General features: G+C 42.8%; 1 protein-coding gene across 1 annotated transcript in view; it reads left to right on the top strand.

Moving 5' to 3' along the window:
- Nucleotides 1-2,088: 2,088 nt before the first annotated feature.
- The window catches only part of ME2 (malic enzyme 2), a 54,764-nt gene continuing 38,886 nt past the window's right edge, over nt 2,089-17,966 (top strand). The window contains exons 1-2 of the mRNA XM_079941931.1: nt 2,089-2,730; nt 16,233-16,352. Of these exons, the coding sequence (XP_079798057.1) occupies nt 2,353-2,730; nt 16,233-16,352 (498 nt within the window). The 5' untranslated portion in view covers nt 2,089-2,352. The remainder of the gene's footprint in view (nt 2,731-16,232; nt 16,353-17,966) is intronic.

The raw sequence follows: 17,966 nt of genomic DNA, 5'->3' as shown, positions 1-17,966 counted from the left end.
CTTAAGTCAAGATTTGCTCTTGTGCTCTTCCACAGAGCTTTCTAGGTAACCCAAGTTTAATCGCTTCTGGGAGTATGTCTCTGTTTGCCAGATGAGATGCTGCCTGATTCATGAATAAAGCCAATTAAATCTTCAAATTTACTCAGTTAAATTTTGTTTTTTAACAGATTGGAGACAGTGATGGGCTCCAAAGTGAATTTCCGACATTTGGGGACAATGAGAAACACAGGTATGGCACCCAAGAACTCTTTGAGTTCATTGTCTTTCTTTCTCATCATTTCTGAGGGTTGTTGAATGAAAACTTATTTCCTGGTATAGAGGAAACCGGTCAGCAGTTGGGAGAGAGGCTGAGTGCAGGAGTGCAATGGTTATCCTCAGAAGCTTCTCACCCTAGCAACCTGCCTATCTCTCCCACCATCACACAAAGTTAGCCCTGCACCCATGACCTCTGTCCAATCACATGGACACGGGACGGAATAGACATGCAAGAGGAGATCTCATGCCTGCTCTAGAGCTCTATTACAAAATTCAAATCTAGTCTATTTCAGGTGATATAATGGTAACGGCAATGAAAATAATCAATAAACAATCCATAATAGGAATAGAAAAGAGTTTTATTCGCGCCAAGCTGAGGACTATAGCCCGGAGCCACAGATTCGAGAAGGACTTGAATTGTGTTCTGCCAGGCTACAAAACGGGGGACGCTTATAAAGGCAAAACCCACAAAGTTGATAAGTTGTTTGTCAATAATTAGGATCGGAGCTGGCAAGAAGTTAGGGGGCTTATTAAGCAAGGATTGGTTGGGGTTTGAAATGGTGGCAGAGTTACAGGAGAGACGTTGAGACCATAATGTTGCAGCTGGCAGCTGCTAGCAGACATCGTTTTGAGAAGGGCTGGTGGTGTCCTTGAGTCTGATTATAGTTGAGAAAATTCAAGGGCTTCCCTGGTGGTACAGTGGTTGAGGGTCCACCTGCCAATGCAGGGAACGTGGGTTCGTGCCCCGGTCCGGGAAGATCCCACATGCCGCGGAGCGGCTGGGCCTGTGAGCCATGGCCGCTGAGCCTGCGCGTCCGGAGCCTGTGCTCCGCAACGGGAGAGGCCACAACAGTGAGATGCCCGCGAACCGCAAAAAAATATAAAAGAAAATTCAAGTTCTCAGTAATGCAGGCATGTGTCTGAAACCATATCCACAAGGGCCACTAGGCTCCATTTTGAATGTCTGAACCACAGTTATCCCATTTTGATTTTATTTAAAACTTTTTTTTAAATTAATTAATTTATTTTTTGGCTGTGTTGGGTCTTCGTTTACTGTGCGAGGGCTTTCTCTAGCTGCGGCAAGTGGGGGCCACTCTTCATCGCGGTGCGCGGCCCTCTCACTATCGCGGCCTCTCTTGCGGCGGAGCACAGGCTCCGGACGCGTAGGCTCAGCGGCCCTGGCTCACGAGCCCAGCCGCTCCGCGGCCTGTGGAATCTTCCCGGACCGGGGCACAAACCCGTGTCTCCTGCATCGGCAGGCGGACTCCCAACCACTGCGCCACCAGGGAAGCCCTGCCTTGCCTCTTTTTTACCCTTTACATCTTTAGTTAAAAACTATTATTATTATACTTTAAAAGCACACGAACCCGACTACAGTAAAGAATTTTGGGTGATAACATTTTCTGAAATAAGAATGAAGAAATATCCTCCAATATCATAACCGTGGGTGAGTATAGATGTATTAAGGTATGGTCCTGCAGCTTTCAAGATGACAATTTAGGGTTCCAGTGCTTTTCTGAAAGGGAACATTGAATATCTATTTATGGTGACTGTGATTGTAGGGATCATTAGTAAATTCCCTGCAGGCCAAAGTGTGTCAGCAACCGTGAAGAGTAGCAAAGAATTCGGCAGAAGAGCAACTCTTAGACAAAAACTGCTCAGAAACATAAAGCGTTCCTCAAGTGCGGAGGCTTCGCATTTCCTGGGTCCTCCCTCTTCTGCTTCTCCATTCTCCTGGCGTGTATCCCGCTCTTAATTCTCTGTAATCCTCTCCCTGCCTCCACTGGCTGTCCAGAGCCGACCCAAAGTCCCAGCCTTCCTCTCTTCTCGGGATCGGAGACTGGTACCCGTCGACACGCCCCACCCCACCCCATTCCCGGCCTCGCCCGCGCCTGCGCAGAGCCTCTTCTCGCGCGAAAACGCAGCCATCACCCCCAACCATACCGCCAGCCGCGGGAAGGCGAAGTCTGCGGTAGCCAGCCCCAGGTCTTTTCGTGGGGCGGCGGTATTCGTCTTATATCCGGACTCCCCCCACCCTACACGACCCCTCTCTCACTCCTTGGGGTCGGGCCCTTAAGGGCATGCACCTGGCCCTAAATGATAACCTCTAGCCACCAAACAGAGGAAGGTACTGCGAGGCTGGAACGCGGGTGCGCCAGTCGCGAAACCTCAAAGCGGAGCCCCGCCCCTCAAGGCTGGCTTCCTGTCTCCGTATTGGTCTGCGCGCCCGTCAGTCTCCCCCCATGGGGCCGCGCCGGCTGTACTCCCTGTTCCCTCTTCTCAGTACGCGGATTTACTGGCTGCCTCGGCTATTATCCATCCGACCCAGCCATTCCGATCCTGACCTGGAGCCGGCTCCGGAAAGCCTCGAGAAGGGGAGGGCCGAACTCGGCCGGAGCTGAGCATCGTCTGGGTGGGCTGCGGGACCGCGGCCTCTCCGCAGGCAGCACCACCTGTCGCCTGGCTAGACGTCGGGTAAGGCTCCGCACGGCTCGCAGCTGCGGGCGGCCTGCCGCGGCGGGGCCCGGGCGGGAGTTCCGGGATGGGACCGGGCGCCGGCCTCCTCACCCCGGCCCGGGGAGCCGAGCGCGGACCCGCCGCCGGCCTCCGCGCGTGCGGCCCTCAGGGTCCCAGCTTGGCGGATGGGAGGGCGGGGTGAAGGGAAGGGGTTCGTCGAGTCCCGGCTGAGACCGTGGGGAACGGTGGGGTCTCGCCACCCCCTGTTTGACCGTGGGCGGCTCTTCCCTGGCGCACGGTTTGGGAACGCGACTTCCCGGTCGAGACTCGCTCGTCCCAGGGCGCCCCCCCTTCCCAACCTGGAGTAAGGCCCTGCGGCTTCCTTAACAGGAGCATCTCTTATACCGTTTACTCCCGCGCCCCTTAAAGACCGATTTTGTCGCTCCAAATCCTTTTATCTAATAGTTCTCTTTTTCTGCAGGGGTGAATTAATGGCAGGACTTAGGCATTTTGTTTGTGTGTTGTGATTGTTCCTTGCTTTAAAGGACGTTTGTTGCAGGCTAGAAAGTTCTAAGATTGGAACGGTTCTGTCCATGCATGTGAAATGACATCTGTGGACCAGGATTGGCAGGTGTTTCTTTGACGCTGGTGATACCCATTTCTGCTTGTGTGGTGTTACACTGAGGTCCCGGATTTGACTTTCTTGGTCCCGAAGATAATTCTAGAAAATTTCCGTTGCCATTTGGTGAGAAGAAGCTTAATCAAAATAACAGACCTCAACAGAAGTGCTTCCTTACAAAACGTGTTATCGCATATCTGTTTGATTTACCTTCTTAATGTTTGTGGCAGTCACTTCAAAACAAAACAGTTGATAGCACTGTTATTTCTTTTAGTGTTGCAACTGATAACATGGAAGCACGTATTAATTGTTAATCAGGAGCCGAGTGCTGTTTTCTGCAAGAATTATCTCAAAGTAATGCCCTGAAGTTGGTACTCTTTATTATCTTCAGGTTACAAATGAAAATTAGAAAGGCTAAGTAACTTACCCAAAATCACAGGTTTTACGTGGCAAAGCCTGGATTCGAACTCAGGCAATCTAACTTAATAACTCCAGCCTCCTCTTAAGCTTGTATGCTCCTTAAGCACTGTTCGTGCTGTAAAGCTAAGTGCAGTGTTGTGCTCCTAAGTTTTGATCTTTAGTTGCCAAGCATTCTGGAAATTAGAGAAGAAACAGTCATTACCTTACAACACCCCCACATACACAGCTGTGTGTGTGCGCGTGTGTGTATACACATATATATACACACACTATAGTAGTTACACAAATGATAGGTAAATATATATTGTGTAACCACTATAACTATTTGAGTTATGTTACATGGTTTGCAGAAATAAAGGAAAACTGTTTAGCGTTATCTTCTAATAGTGGACCTTTAAATAGTCAACTGTGAGCAACGATTTATAATCTGTTATCTGATTCTTTTATGGTAGCTGTAAAGACTTAATTAAAAGTTAGGCATAGGGCTTCCCTGGTGACGCAGTGGTTGAGAGTCCGCCTGCCGATGCAGGGGACATGGGTTCGTGCCCCAGTCCGGGAAGATTCCACATGCCGCAGAGCGGCTGGGCCCGTGAGCCATGGCCGCTGAGCCTGCGCGTCCGGAGCCTGTACTCCGCAACGGGAGAGGCCACAGCAGTGAGAGGCTCGCGTACCGCAAACAAACAAACAAACAACAGCAAAACTACTACAATCTACCATCCCCATCCTTTCAAAACAACAAAAAAATTTTTTTACCACCAAAAAGGGAGGAAGATAATTACAACATGAAAACGAAGACAATAAATTTAGTATTATGAAAAACTATACTGGGGCTTCCCTGGTGGTGCAGTGGTTGAGAGTGCTCCGCAACGGGAGAGGCCACAACGGTGAGAGGCCCGCGTACCGCAAAAAAATAAAATAAAATAAAAATAACTGCATGCGTTACTTGAATATTTCATTGCAAAAGTCATATAGTTATAAAAAAAAAAAAACTATACTGAAACCATGCACCTCAGATTGGAACTTGAACCCACATGGCCGGGACTCAAACCTGGCCAAAAGCCAGATTGGGACTTGAACCCACGAGGCCAGGACTCGAACCCAGGGAAAACCCACAGTCTTCCAACTGAGATCACACACCTGGTTTCAGGACTTAATGAAGCTCAGGTTCCTGATGTCTCATCGCAGAAAGAATTCAGTGAGAGACAAAGTGATAGGTAAGAAGTGGATTTATTTAGAGAGAAACACACTCTGCAGAGGGAGTGTGGACCGTCTCAGAAGGCGAGACGCCTTGGGAGAAATGCACTCAACAAACAGAGTGTGGGCCATCTCAGAAGGTGAGAAAGGCACCAGGGTATGGGGTTGTCAGTTTTTATAGTGGTGGGTAATTTCATAGGCTAATGAGTGGGAGGAGTATTCCAGCTGTTTCAGGAAGGGGTGGGAATTTCCAGGAATTGGGCCACCGCCCACTTTTTGATCCTTATGGTAGCCTTGGAACTGTCATGGCACCTGTGGGTTTGTCATTTAGCTTGCTGATGCTAAATGTCATTTAGCTTGCTGATGCTAAGTTAGAATGAACTTTTACTGGGGCTCAAGGTCTAGTGGAAGTCGTCCTGTCTGCCATCTTGGACCCATTTGGTTCTAATCTGCTTATGTCATGTCCTTGGGCTATGTCATTCTTTCAAAGGTTGTGCCCTGCCCCCTTCCCTCCTATTTCAATACTACGTTGTCCTAGTTTTTCTCATTTGGTTATAGACTAGTGAAAAACGTGTCTCAGACAGACACCAATTCAGAGACCATTTGGGAATGACTGGGTGACATAACTGATTCCAAGCTGGTAATTAGCTGCGTCCAGATTCAGACTGACTGCAGAGCTTGTGCTCACTGTACCTAGTCATGACCTCTCTCTAATTTTGGTCTCTATTACATTGAACTTCTGCTTTCTACACCCCAGCTAGGGGGCCAGGGAGAGTATTCTCCAGCAGTCAGTGGCCTAGCAGTTTCAGTCCCAGTCCAGTTTATAAACACCACCCAGAGAGTAAATTCACTAACCCCCAGGGCAAGGCAGGATGAATGACACACCAGAGGGAGAAACCACAGGCATACCTCAATAGCCAGGAAGCTCAAGTAAGCAGCTTGAGTTTTCATATTTGTTCAAAATGGGAAGCCCCACCTTATTTTGTTTCCTGTTTTTACTTCACTCATTTTTACAGTTCCTCCATCCTGTCTGTATAACATGAGGAGTTAGGTGTGGGTTTTCCCCATTTTGTCCAGTTGCCTCCAGCTGCTATTAAGCCTGCTGTCTGTCTGTCTGTCTCTCTCCTTAGTCCTTGGTTCTATTTTTGGCAGAGATTGGTTTTTCTCCTTAAGTTTTTTAACTTATGCCTACTTGTTTTAAAGACACTATTAAAATTACTTTTATATTTTATTTTACTCTCTATCACTTAGTCATAAAGTAATCATTTGAGTGCTGTAACACTTTACTCTTTAAGTCTTTAATACTTTTCTGCATCTATTCTCTCATTTGATCATTATAGTTACCTATGAGGTAGATTTAACAGGTAATCTTTATTTTACAGACTAAATTCAGTATTTGATAGAAGTGAAATTTTAGCCAGGAGCTGAAAATAGAAGATTTTATATGTCAGAATGCTGATCTTAAGTTAACTACTGAAGGGAAAAACTTCCTTCCTACTCACAGACTCAACTCTTCTGGCCACCAAATGTGTTTTTTCCCCACACCCAGGAGTTCTCCAGCTCTAGGCAGACACTGACGGGGTGTGCTACAACTTAATTCTAACACTGTCTACCTGGTGGTAACTTCGGATCCCACAAGTTAGGGACTCAGCCCGGAAAGACTGCCCCCACTTCAGATGCCAATCGCAAGCCCCAGGTTTTGACCTATCCTTACCAACCAGCTGTAAATCAGGGCTTCCCACAGCCCCTTACTCAGGTTAGATCATTTGCTGTAATGGCTCACAGAACTCAGGGAGACACTTTACTTATATTTACCGGTTTCTTATAAAAGGATACAACTCAGGAACAGATGGAAAAGACACATAGGACTAGGTATTGGGGGTGGGGTCGGGCAGGGCATGGCGCATCCTTGCCCTCTGCTCTTGCCACCCCCCAGCACCTAGATGTGTTCGCCAACCTGAAAGTTCATCAACTCTCCTTGTTCAAAAGTTTTTATGGATCTTAATCGCCATCGTTCCCACCCCCTTTCCCAGGGGAACTGGAGTGGTACTGAAAGTTCCCACTCTCTAATAATCACTTGGTCTTTCTGGTGACCGAGGTTCTGTAGTGGCCTCACCCTAAGTCACCTCATTAGCATAAACTCAGGTCTGATCAAAAGGGGCTGCTTATGAATAGCAAAAGATACTCCTGTCACTCAAGAAATTCCAGCAGTTTTTAGGAAGTCTGTACAAGATCTGGGGACCAAGCCCAAATATATTTCTTATTACACCACAAGTACTAATTGCAAAGTGTATTTTTCTCAGATAGTCTTTGATTTTAAATAAAGTAAAAGGTATTCCATACTGTTGTAGATTTTCCTACCTCACCAATATGCTGCAATACTAATCCAGTCTTTTGGTACCAAAGTTTTAATTGTGATAAATAATGCTTTCTCTCCTGGAAGAACCACACAAACATGATCAGGGCTGCACTTTCAATTTCTGTCTTTTCAGCATTTATTTTGAAATAATTTGAAAGACGTGGTTGTATACATCATACTTCTTGGCCCCTTAATACTTCACTGTGTATTTTCAGAAAAGGATACCTCTTACATATGGTTATCGAACTCAGAAAATTTTAAATTATACAAGACTTTTACGTAAGTTACAGTATATCTCCCAGTTTTGCCAGTTATCCCAGTAATATCCTTGATGGCATTTTGGGGGATCAGGTTTTGCATTTAGTTGTCCTATCTGTTCGGTCTTCTTTAGGTTGCATTGGTTCTTTAGTGTTTTTCATGGCATTTACATTTTTGAAGAAAACCAATCAGTTATCTTATGGTGTCTCTCATGATTCTTTTTTATTATCATTATTGAAATACATTTGACATGAAACATTGTGTAAATTTAAGGTGTACAACAGGTTAATTTGATACATTGTAATATTGCCATTGTACTGATAATTAGCACCTCTGCAATATATTGGTATAGGTATATACCTATACCTATAGGTATAATTACCTAATTATAATTTCTTTTTAGTGGTTGGAATAATTAAGTTCTAGTCTCTTTGCAAGTTAGATGATGATAATGCAATATTGTTGTCTGTGTTCACTATGCATTAGAGCTCTAGGACTTATCTCTTAGGCCTCTTGTTGAAAGTTTGTACCTTTAAACAACATCTGTCCTATCCCTTTCCCCAATTCCCGTCTCTCATGATTCTTGATGTGCTTATGATCATTTAGATTTCTTGTTTTGTGCCCATATTTAGGTACCATATTTATATGAAATATCCAGAATAGGTAAATACAAAAATACAGAAAGCAGACTGGTGGTTGCAATCACTGGGGGAGTGGGGAAAACTGCTTACTGGGTGTGATATTTCCTTCTGGGATGATGAAAATGTTTTGAAACTAGATAGAGGTGGTTGTACAACATTATAGATTTTCTAAATCCCTCTGAATTGTTTATTTTAAAAGTTAATTTTGTTATGTGAATTTCAGCTCCATAAAAATTAACTTAAAATCCTAATGTAGATGATTTTGCTGCACCCCCATATACAGCCCATGGATTTCTCAACAAATAGAAATTCCATTTAAAAACTATTGCATGATAATTATAATGGTTTATGATGATTAAAGAAATAAATGAGCGTTGCAAATTGATATTTGGTAGAAGAATTGATATGCAGAAGAATCTATTATATTCCCATCAGTAAATATTTAACGTTTAATGTCTTATGTAGTTTTCCATTTTGAAAAATTCTCATAATGTTTGCGATGGATGTGAAAGGACAAAAACATGTTTTCAAGACAATTCGCCTGATTTTTAAATATTACATAACAGGTTTTCTAAAAACAAAAAAATTTTAGTACACTGAATTTAAATATTGAATATTACTAATACCTTAAAATATGACGTCTAGATTAAGAATCTGGATGGCTTCACTTCCTCTGAAAGTGTGTGCTCCAGGCTTTTCTATTATTTACATTTCCACCTTCAACCTAAACTCTCCCACACCTGTTTACATTGAAATCACTTCCATGAAAACACTTGCTGTTTACTAGATGTTTCATACCTTGCCACACTTGTGTGGATTAGAAAAAGGGTAAATATTTGGCACACTGTAGTAGGTAATACATAAAGAGTAGCAATGATTATTATCCAAGGACTTAGACTGTTGTCAGGAAAAGTGAATTTTTGCCTTCACCTTATGTATTTTATAATCCCTTACAACCTGTAGAAACATAAATGTATTTTTTAAACATCTTTATTGGAGTATAATTGCTTTACATTGTTGTGTTAGTTGCTGCTGTATAACAAAGTGAATCAGCTATATGTATACATATATCCCCATATCCGCCCCCTCTTGCGTCTCCCTCCCACCCTCCCTATCCCACCCCTCTAGGTCGTCACAAAGCACCCAGCTGATCTCCCTGTGCTGTGCGGCTGCTTCCCACTAGCTATCTGTTTTACATTTGATAGTGTATATATGTCAATGCCACTCTCTCACTTCGTCCCAGCTTACCCTTCCCCCTCCCCGTGACCTCAAGTCCATTCTCTACATCTGGGTCTTTATTCCTGTCCTGCCCATAGGTTCTTCAGAACCTTTTCTTTTTTCTTTTTTTAATTCCACATATATGTAGCATACAGTATTTGTTTTTCTCTTTCTGACTTACTGCACTCTGTATGACAGATTCTACGTCCATCCACCTTACTACATATAACTCAATTTCGTTTCTTTTTGTGGCTGAGTAATATTCCATTACATATGTGCCACATCTTTATCCATTCATCTGTCAGTGGACACTTAGGTTGCTTCCATGTCCTGGCTATTGTAAATAGTGCTGCAATGAACATTGTGGTGCATGACTCTTTTTGAGTTATGGTTTTCTCAGGGTATATGCCCAGTAGTTGGATTGCTGGGTCATATGGTAGTTCTACTTTTAGTTTTTTAAGGAACCTCCGTACTGTTCTCCACAGTGGCTGTATCAATTTACATTTCCACCAACAGTGTAGGAGGGTTCCCTTTTCACTGCACCCTGTACAGCACTTATTGTAGATTTTTTGATGATGGCCATTCTGACTGGTGTGAGGTGATACCTCACTGTAGTTTTGATTTGCATTTCTCTAATGATTAGTGATGTTGACCATCCTTTCATGTGTTTGTTGGCAATCTCTATATCTTCTTTGGAGAAAGGACTACTTAGGTCTTCTGCCCATTTTTAGAATGGGTTGTTTGTTTTTTTGATATTGAGCTGCATGAGCTGCTTGTATATTTTGGAGGTTAATCCTTTGTCAGTTACTTCGTTTGCAAATATTTTCTTCCATTCTAAGGGTTGTCTTTTCGTCTTGTTTATAGTTTCCTTTGCTGTGCAAAAGCTTTTAAGTTTCATTAGGTCCTATTCGTTTATTTTTGGTTTTATTTCCATTTCTCTAGGAGGTGGGTCACAAAGGATCATGCTGTGATTTATGCCACAGAGTGTTCTGCCTATGTTTCCTCTAAGGTTTGATAGTGTCTGGCCTTACATTTAGGTCTTTAATCCATTTTGAGTTTATTTTTGTGTATGGTGTTAGGAAGTGTTCTAATTTCATTCTTTTACATGTAGCTGTCCAGTTTTCCCAGCACCACTTATTGAAGAGGCTGTCTTTTCTCCATTGTATATTCTTGCTTCATTTATCAAAGATAAGGTGACCATATGTGCGTGGGTTTATCTCTGGGCTTTATGTCCTGTTCCATTGATCTACATTTCTGATTTTGTGCCAGTACTGTAGCTTTGTAGTATAGTCTGAAGTCAGGGAGTTTGATTCCTCCAGCTCCGTTTTTCTTAAGATTGCTTTGGCTGTTCGGGGTCTTTTGTCTTTCCATACAAATTGTGAAATTTTTTGTTCTAGTTCTGTGAAAAATGCCATTGGTAGTTTGATAGCGATTACATTGAATCTGTAGATTGCTTTGGGTAGTGTAGTCATTTCACAATGTTGATTCTTCCAATACAAGATCATGGTATATCTCTCCATCTGTTTGTATCTTCTTTAATTTCTTTCGTCAGTGTCTTATAGTTTTCTGCATATAGGTCTTTTGTCTCCTTAGGTAGGTTTATTCCTAGATATTTTATTCTTTTTGTTGCAATGGTAAATGAGAGTGTTTCCTTAATTCCTCTTTCAGATTTTTCATCATTAGTGTATAGGAATGCAAGAGATTTCTGTGCATTAACTTTGTATCCTGCAACTTTACCAAATTCATTGATTAGCTCTAGTAGTTTTCTGGTAGCATCTTTAGGATTCTCTGTGTATGGTATCAGGTCATCTGCAAACAGTGACAGTTTTACTTCTTTTACGTTTTGGGTTCCTTTTATTTCTTTTTGTCCTCTGATTGCTTTGGCTAAAAATTCCAAAACTATGTTGAATAATAGTGGTGAGAGTGGGCAACCTTGTCTTGTTTCTTATCTTAGTGGAAGTGGTTTCAGTTTTTCACCGTTGAGAACAATGCTGGCTGTAGGTTTGTCATATATGGCCTTTATTATGTTGAGGTAAGTTCCCTCTATGCCTACTTTCTGGAGTTTTTTTTATCATAAGTGGGTGTTGAATTTTGTCAGTAGCTTTTTCTGCATCTATTGAGATGATCATATGGGTTTTATCCTTAAGTTTGTTAATACAGTGTATCACACTGATTGATTTGTGTATAGAAGAATCCTTGCATTCCTGGGATAAACCCCACTTGATCACGGTGTATGATCCCTTTAACGTGTTGTTGGATTCTGTTTGCTAGTATTTTGTTGAGAATTTTTGCATCTATCTTCATCAGTAATATTGGCCTGTAGTTTTCTTTCCTTGTGACATCTTTGTCTGCTTTTGGTATCAGGGTGATGGTGGCCTCGTAGAATGAGTTTGGGAGTGTTCCTCCCTCTGCTATATTTTGGAAGAGTTTGAGAAGTATATGTGTTAGCTCTTTTCTAAATGTTTAATAGAATTCTCCTGTGAAGCCATCTGGTCCTGAGCTTTTGTTTGTTGGAAGATTTTTTTTTTTTTTTTTTTTTTTTTTTTTTTTTGTTGGAAGATTTTTAATCACAGTTTCAATTTCAGTGCTTGTGATTGGTCTGTTTATATTTTCTATTTCTTCCTAGTTCAGTCCCGGAAGGTTGTGCTTTTTTAAGAATTTGTCCACTTCTTCCAGGTTGTCCATTTTATTGACACAGATTTGCTTGTAGTAATCTCTCATGATCATTTGTATTTCTGCAGTGTCAGTCTTTACTTCTCCTTTTTCATTTCTAATTCTACTGATTTGAGTCTTCTCCCTTTTTTTCTTGATGCTACTGGCTAATGGTTTAACAATTTTGTTTATCTTCTTAAAGAACCAGCTTTTAGTTTTATTGATCTTTGCTATTGTTTCCTTCATTTCTTTTTTATTTATTTCTGATCTGATCTTTATGATTTCTTTCCTTTTGCTAACTTTAGGGGTTTTTTTGTTCTTCTTTCTCTAATTGCTTTAGGTATAAGGTTAGGTTGTTTATTTGAGATGTTTCTTGTGTCTTGAGGTAGGATTGTATTGCTATAAACTTCCCTCTTAGAACTGCTTTTGCTACATCCCATAGGTTTTGGGTCGTCGTGTTTTGACTGTCATTTGTTTCTAGGTATTTTTTGATTTTCTCTTTGATTTCTTCAATGATCTCTTGGTTATTTAGTAATGTATTGTTTAGCCTCTTTTTCCATCCCCTCTCTTTCAGTCTGTATGTGTCCCTAGGTCTGACGTGGGTCTCTTGTAGGCAGCGTATGTACACAGGTCTTATTTTTGTATCCATTCAGCCAGTCTATGTCTTTTGGTTGGAGCATTTAATCCATTTACATTTAAGGTAGTTATCGATATGTATGTTACTGTTACCGTTTTCTTATTTGTTTTGGGTTTGTTATTGTAGGTCTTTTCCTTCTCTTGTGTTTCCTGCCTAGAGAAGTTCCTTTAGCATTTGTTGTAAAGCTGGTTTGGTGGTGCTGAATTCTCTTAGCTTTCGCTTGTCTGTAAAGGTTTTAATTTCTCCATCGAATGTGAATGAGATCCTTGCTGGCTACAGTAATCTTAATGTAGGTTTTTCCCTTTCATCACTTTAAATATGTCCTGCCACTGCCCTCTGGCTTGCAGAGTTTCTGCTGAAAGATCAGCTGTTAACCTTATGGGCATTCCCTTGTATGTTATTTGTTGCTTTTCCTTTGCTGCTTTTAATATTTTTCCTTTGTATTTAATTTTTGATAGTATGATTAATATGTGTCTTGGCGTGTTTCTCCTTGGATTTGTCCTGTATGGGGCTCTCTGTGCTTCCTGGACTTGATTGACTATTTCCTTTCCCATATTAGGGAAGTTTACAACTATAATCTCTTCAAATATTTTCTCAGTTCCTTTCTTTTTCTCTTCTTCTTCTGGGACTCCTATAATTCGAATGTTGGTGTGTTTAATGTTGTCCCAGAGGTCTCTGAGACTGTCCTCAATTCTTTTCATTCTTTTTTCTTTATTCTGCTCTGCAGTAGTTATTTCCACTCTTTATCTTCCAGGTCACTTATCCGTTCTTCTGCCTCAGTTATTCTGCTATTGATTCCTTCTAGGGAATTTTTTATTTCATTTATTGTGTTGTTCATCATTGTTTGTTTGCTCTTTATTTCTTCTAGTTCCTTGTTAAACCTGTCTTTTATTTTCTCCTTCTATTTCCAAGATTGTGGATCATCTTTACTATCATTACTCTGAATACTTTTTCAGGTAGGCTGCCTATTTCCTCTTCATTTGTTTGGTCTGGTGGGTTTTTACCTTGCTCCTTCATCTGCTGTGTGTTTCTCTGTCTTCTCATTTTGCTTAACTTACTGTGTTTGGGGTCTCCTTTTCTCAGGCTGCAGGTTTGTAGTTCCCATTGTTTTTGGTGTCTGCCCCCAGTGGGTAGGGTTGGTTCAGTGGGTTATGTAGGCTTCCTGGTGGAGGGAACTGGTGCCCGTGTTCTGGTGAATGAGACTGGACCTAGTCTTTCTGGTGGGCAGGACTGCATCTGGTAGTGTGTTTTGGGGTGTCTGTGAACTTATTATGATTTAAGGCAGCCTCTCTGCCAATGGGTGGGGTTGTGTTCCTGTCTTGCTAGCTGTTTGGCATAGGATGTCCAGCACTGTAGCTTGCTGGTTGTTGAGTGAAGCTGGGTCTTAGCGTTGAGATGGAGATCTCTGGGATAGCTTTTGCCGTTTGATATTATGTGGAGCTGGGAAGTCTCTGGTGGTACAGTGTCCTGAACTCGGCTCTCCCACATCAGAGGCTCAGGCCTGACACCCTGCTGGAGCACCAAGAGCCTGTCAGCCACTCGGCTCAGAAGAAAAGGGAGGAAAAAAAAGAAAGAATAAAGTAAAATAAAGTTATTAAAATAAAAAAAATTATTAAAATTAAAAAGTAATGAAAAAAGAGGGCTTCCCTGGTGGTGCAGTGGTTGAGAGTCCACCTGCAGATGCAGGGGACGCGGGTTCGTGCCCCTGTCTGGGCGGATCCCACATGCCACGGAGTGGCTGGGCCCATGAGCCTTGGCCACTGAGCCTGCGCGTCCGGAACCTGTGCTCTGCAACGGGAGAGGCCACAACAGTGAGAGTGAGAGGCCCACGTACCGCAAAAAAAAAAAAAAAAAGAAAAAAGAAAAAAAGAACAACCAAACTGAAAAACAAATCCACCAATGGTAACAAGCGCTAAAAGCTATACAAAAAAAAAAAAAGGACAGACAGAACCCTAGGACAGATGGTAAAAGCAAAGCTATACAGACAAAATCACACAAAAAAGCATACACATACACACTCACAAAACGAGAAAAAGGAAAAAATATATTTTTTTTAAAAAAAAAGGAAGGAAAAAACAAATCTACCGATGATGATAAGCTCTAAATACTAAACTAAGATAAACATAAAACCAGAAACAAATTAGATGCAGAAAGCAAACGCAAGTCTACAGTTGCTCCCAAAGTCCACTGCCTCAGTTTTGGGAACATTTGTTGTCTATTCAGGTATTCCACAGATGCAGGGTACATCAAGTTGATTGTGGAGATTTAATCTGCTGCTCCTGAGGCTGCTGGGAGAAACTTCCCTTTTTCTTCTTTGTTCACACATCTCCCGGGGTTCAGCTTTGGGTTTGGACCCGCCGCTGCGTGTAGGTCGCCTGAGGGCGTCTGTTCCCCGCCCAGACTGGACGGGGTTAAAGGAGCAGCTGATTAGGGGGCTCTGGCTCACTCAGGCTGGGCGGAGGGAGGGGTACGGAATGCGGGGCGAGCCTGCAACGGCAGAGGCCAGAGTGACATTGCACCAGCCTGAGGCATGCTGTGTGTTCTCCCAGGGAAGATGTCCCTGGATCACGGGACCCTGGTTGTGGTGGGCTGCACAGGTTCCCGGGAGGGGAGGTGTGGATAGTGACCTGTGCTCGCACACAGGCTTCTTGGTGGCTGCAGTAGCAGCCTTAGCGTTTCATGCCCATCTCTGGTGTCTGCGCTGATAGCTGCGGCTCGTGCCCTCTTCTGGAGCTCATTTAGGCAGTGCTCTGAATCCCCTCTCCTCACGCACCCGGAAACAATGGTCTCTTGCCTCTTAGGCAGTTCCAGACTTTTCCCCGACTCCCTCCCTGCTGGCTGTGGCTCACTAGCCCCCTTCAGGCTGTGTTCACGCAGCCAACCCCAGTCCTCTCCCTGGGATCTGATCTCTGAAGCCCGAGCCTCAGCTCCCAGCCCCCGTCCGCCCCGGCGGGTGAGCAAAGGAGCCTCTCAGGCTGGTGAGTGCCGGTCGGCACTGCTCCTCTGTGCAGGAATCTCTCCACTTTGCCCTCTGCACCCCTGTTGCTGCGCTCTCCTCCGTGGCTCCCAAGCTTCCCCCCCACCCACTGCCCGTCTCCGCCAGTGAAGGGGCTTCCTAGTGTGTAGAAACTTTTCCTGCTCCACAGCTCCCTCCTGGAGGTGCAGGTCCAGTCCCTATTCTTTTGTCTCAGTTTTTCCTTTTTTCTTTTGCCCTAGCCAGGTAAGTGGGGAGTTTCTTGCCTTTGGGGAAGTCTGAGGTCTTCTGCCAGCGTTCAGTAGGTGTTCTGTAGGAGTTGTTCCACATGTAGATGTATTTTTGATGTATTTGTGGGGAGGAAGGTGATTTCCACGTCTTACTCCTCTGCTATCTTGAAGGTTCTGCCAACATAAATGTATTTTGAAAAAATTTTTTCAGTTGTGGGAAGTGAAGCTTTCTAAATATGCTTTTGAAAACTGATCCCTGATATTCATGCAGTTCTATAATATGTTTCTCATCATCTTTATTTGCTTTGTTTTTCCCAGGTGAGAGAAACGATGTTGTCCAGGTTTAAAATAGTTGCCACTCCTTGTACTCTGGCATGTCGTCATTTGCACATAAAAGAGAAAGGCAAGCCACTTATGTTGAACCCAAGAACAAACAAGGTTAGTAACATTAATTCTAACACACATTTTCTCTCTTCCTGGTAAAGGTTTGATATATTTTAGACTGATGAAGTATGAAATTTTTGTATTCTGTAGCTTTATACTGAAACTGTTCGGAAGTGTGCATGAACTTTTCTCTTTTCTCCGCACTGCGACAATTATGGCTGCTTTATACCTCCCAAATTTCACCCTCACAGTTTCTACCACCCAAGAAAGATTGAGTTTATTTCCTAGTTCTAGCTCAAAAGCAAAACAAAACAAAAACCCAAGAGTAGCATATTGGCCAGAACTGTTGGCCAGATGCAGTATATTTAGATTTATCCCGTTTAGTCATATTGTCATTTTTATAAATGTTTGGTAATTTCCTAATCCCTGATGGATTATTCTAACTGCCCTTGGAGGGAAAGAAATAGAAGGGGCCTTTTATTTCCCCCCCTAGTATGCTTACCTGCACACTGAAGAGTCTAGTTAAGGGATTTTTATCAATATTGACTCATGTGGAGAAATGGCATGTATCTAAAGGAAAATAGCTCAAGATCAGCCGAAGTGTAACTGAAAGTAGGGTCCAGCTGCTCGCTGCTCAAAAGCCATTAAAGAGGCAAGATTGATGGAAAGTTAAGTTTGCTTTATTTTGGATGCCAGCAATGAGGGGGGAGGGCAGATGCCCGTCCAAAGGCATACACGCCCCCCACAACCAGTGGGCAAGAGCTTTCATAGGTCGAGGGAGGCGCCTACGTGCAGAAGCAGCACAGTCAGCTCTGACAGTCATCTTGACATTGGTCGTTGGTGGTCCGACCAGTGTCACTTTGATTGTTTTAGGTACAGTTAATCTTCAGTTCCAGGGTCGGTTCTCATTTCTTTGAGGCCAGTTCTCGCAATTGTGGCAGCTTATGTCATGGCTACAGCCTGGTCATCACATAGTTAACTTCTTCCACCTGGTGAGTGTTTCAGTATCTATAAGACAGCCCCCAGGATACAGCTCAGAATGTTATCTGTAGCCCTTAAGGAGGGACTAAAGGGCCTTGACTATGCTTAACGACTAAACTATTATTATGTGGTCTCCTTTGACTGAGGACCTGGGGGTGGGCAAAGACCATAGGGTCCTGCTCTGTTGCAGAGGGAGGTACACTTCTGTGTAAATTGGGAGGGCATTGCGGTTATGTAGATGAGCAAAAGAGGTTTGGTGGAACAAGTGGCATTGGAAGACAGAAAAGAGTAGGAGAAGGGCAGGTGAGAGGAAGGTTGTTTCTGCTGACTGTTAAAGAGCTAATCAAGACATCGATTTTAAACTATGTTGTCTTCACTTACACCAGGCCAGCAAATTTAAGAATTTTATCAACTATTAACGTAAATACTTAATACATAAAATTATTTCTTTAATAATCATTTTAATTTCTACTGTACATTATAAATAAAACACTTTTGAGTGTCTCTTAAATCTAAATGGGAGATAGGCAGTGAAACCATGTGTAGCTACTCATTTATCTTTGGCAATAGGATAGGTAAAGCACTTTTAAATGAACACAGTTCATTTAAAACTGTATAAAAATACAGGGGTTTTAACCCCTTTATATTTTCCAGCCTTAGATAAAATCTTGTAAGGAGCAACATGAG

The sequence above is a fragment of the Stenella coeruleoalba genome (genome assembly GCF_951394435.1).
Source record: "Stenella coeruleoalba genome assembly, chromosome: 14".
Taxonomy (NCBI): domain Eukaryota; kingdom Metazoa; phylum Chordata; class Mammalia; order Artiodactyla; family Delphinidae; genus Stenella; species Stenella coeruleoalba.
Note: the sequence above shows the minus strand (reverse complement) of the source record. Positions and strands in the feature narration are given on the sequence as shown.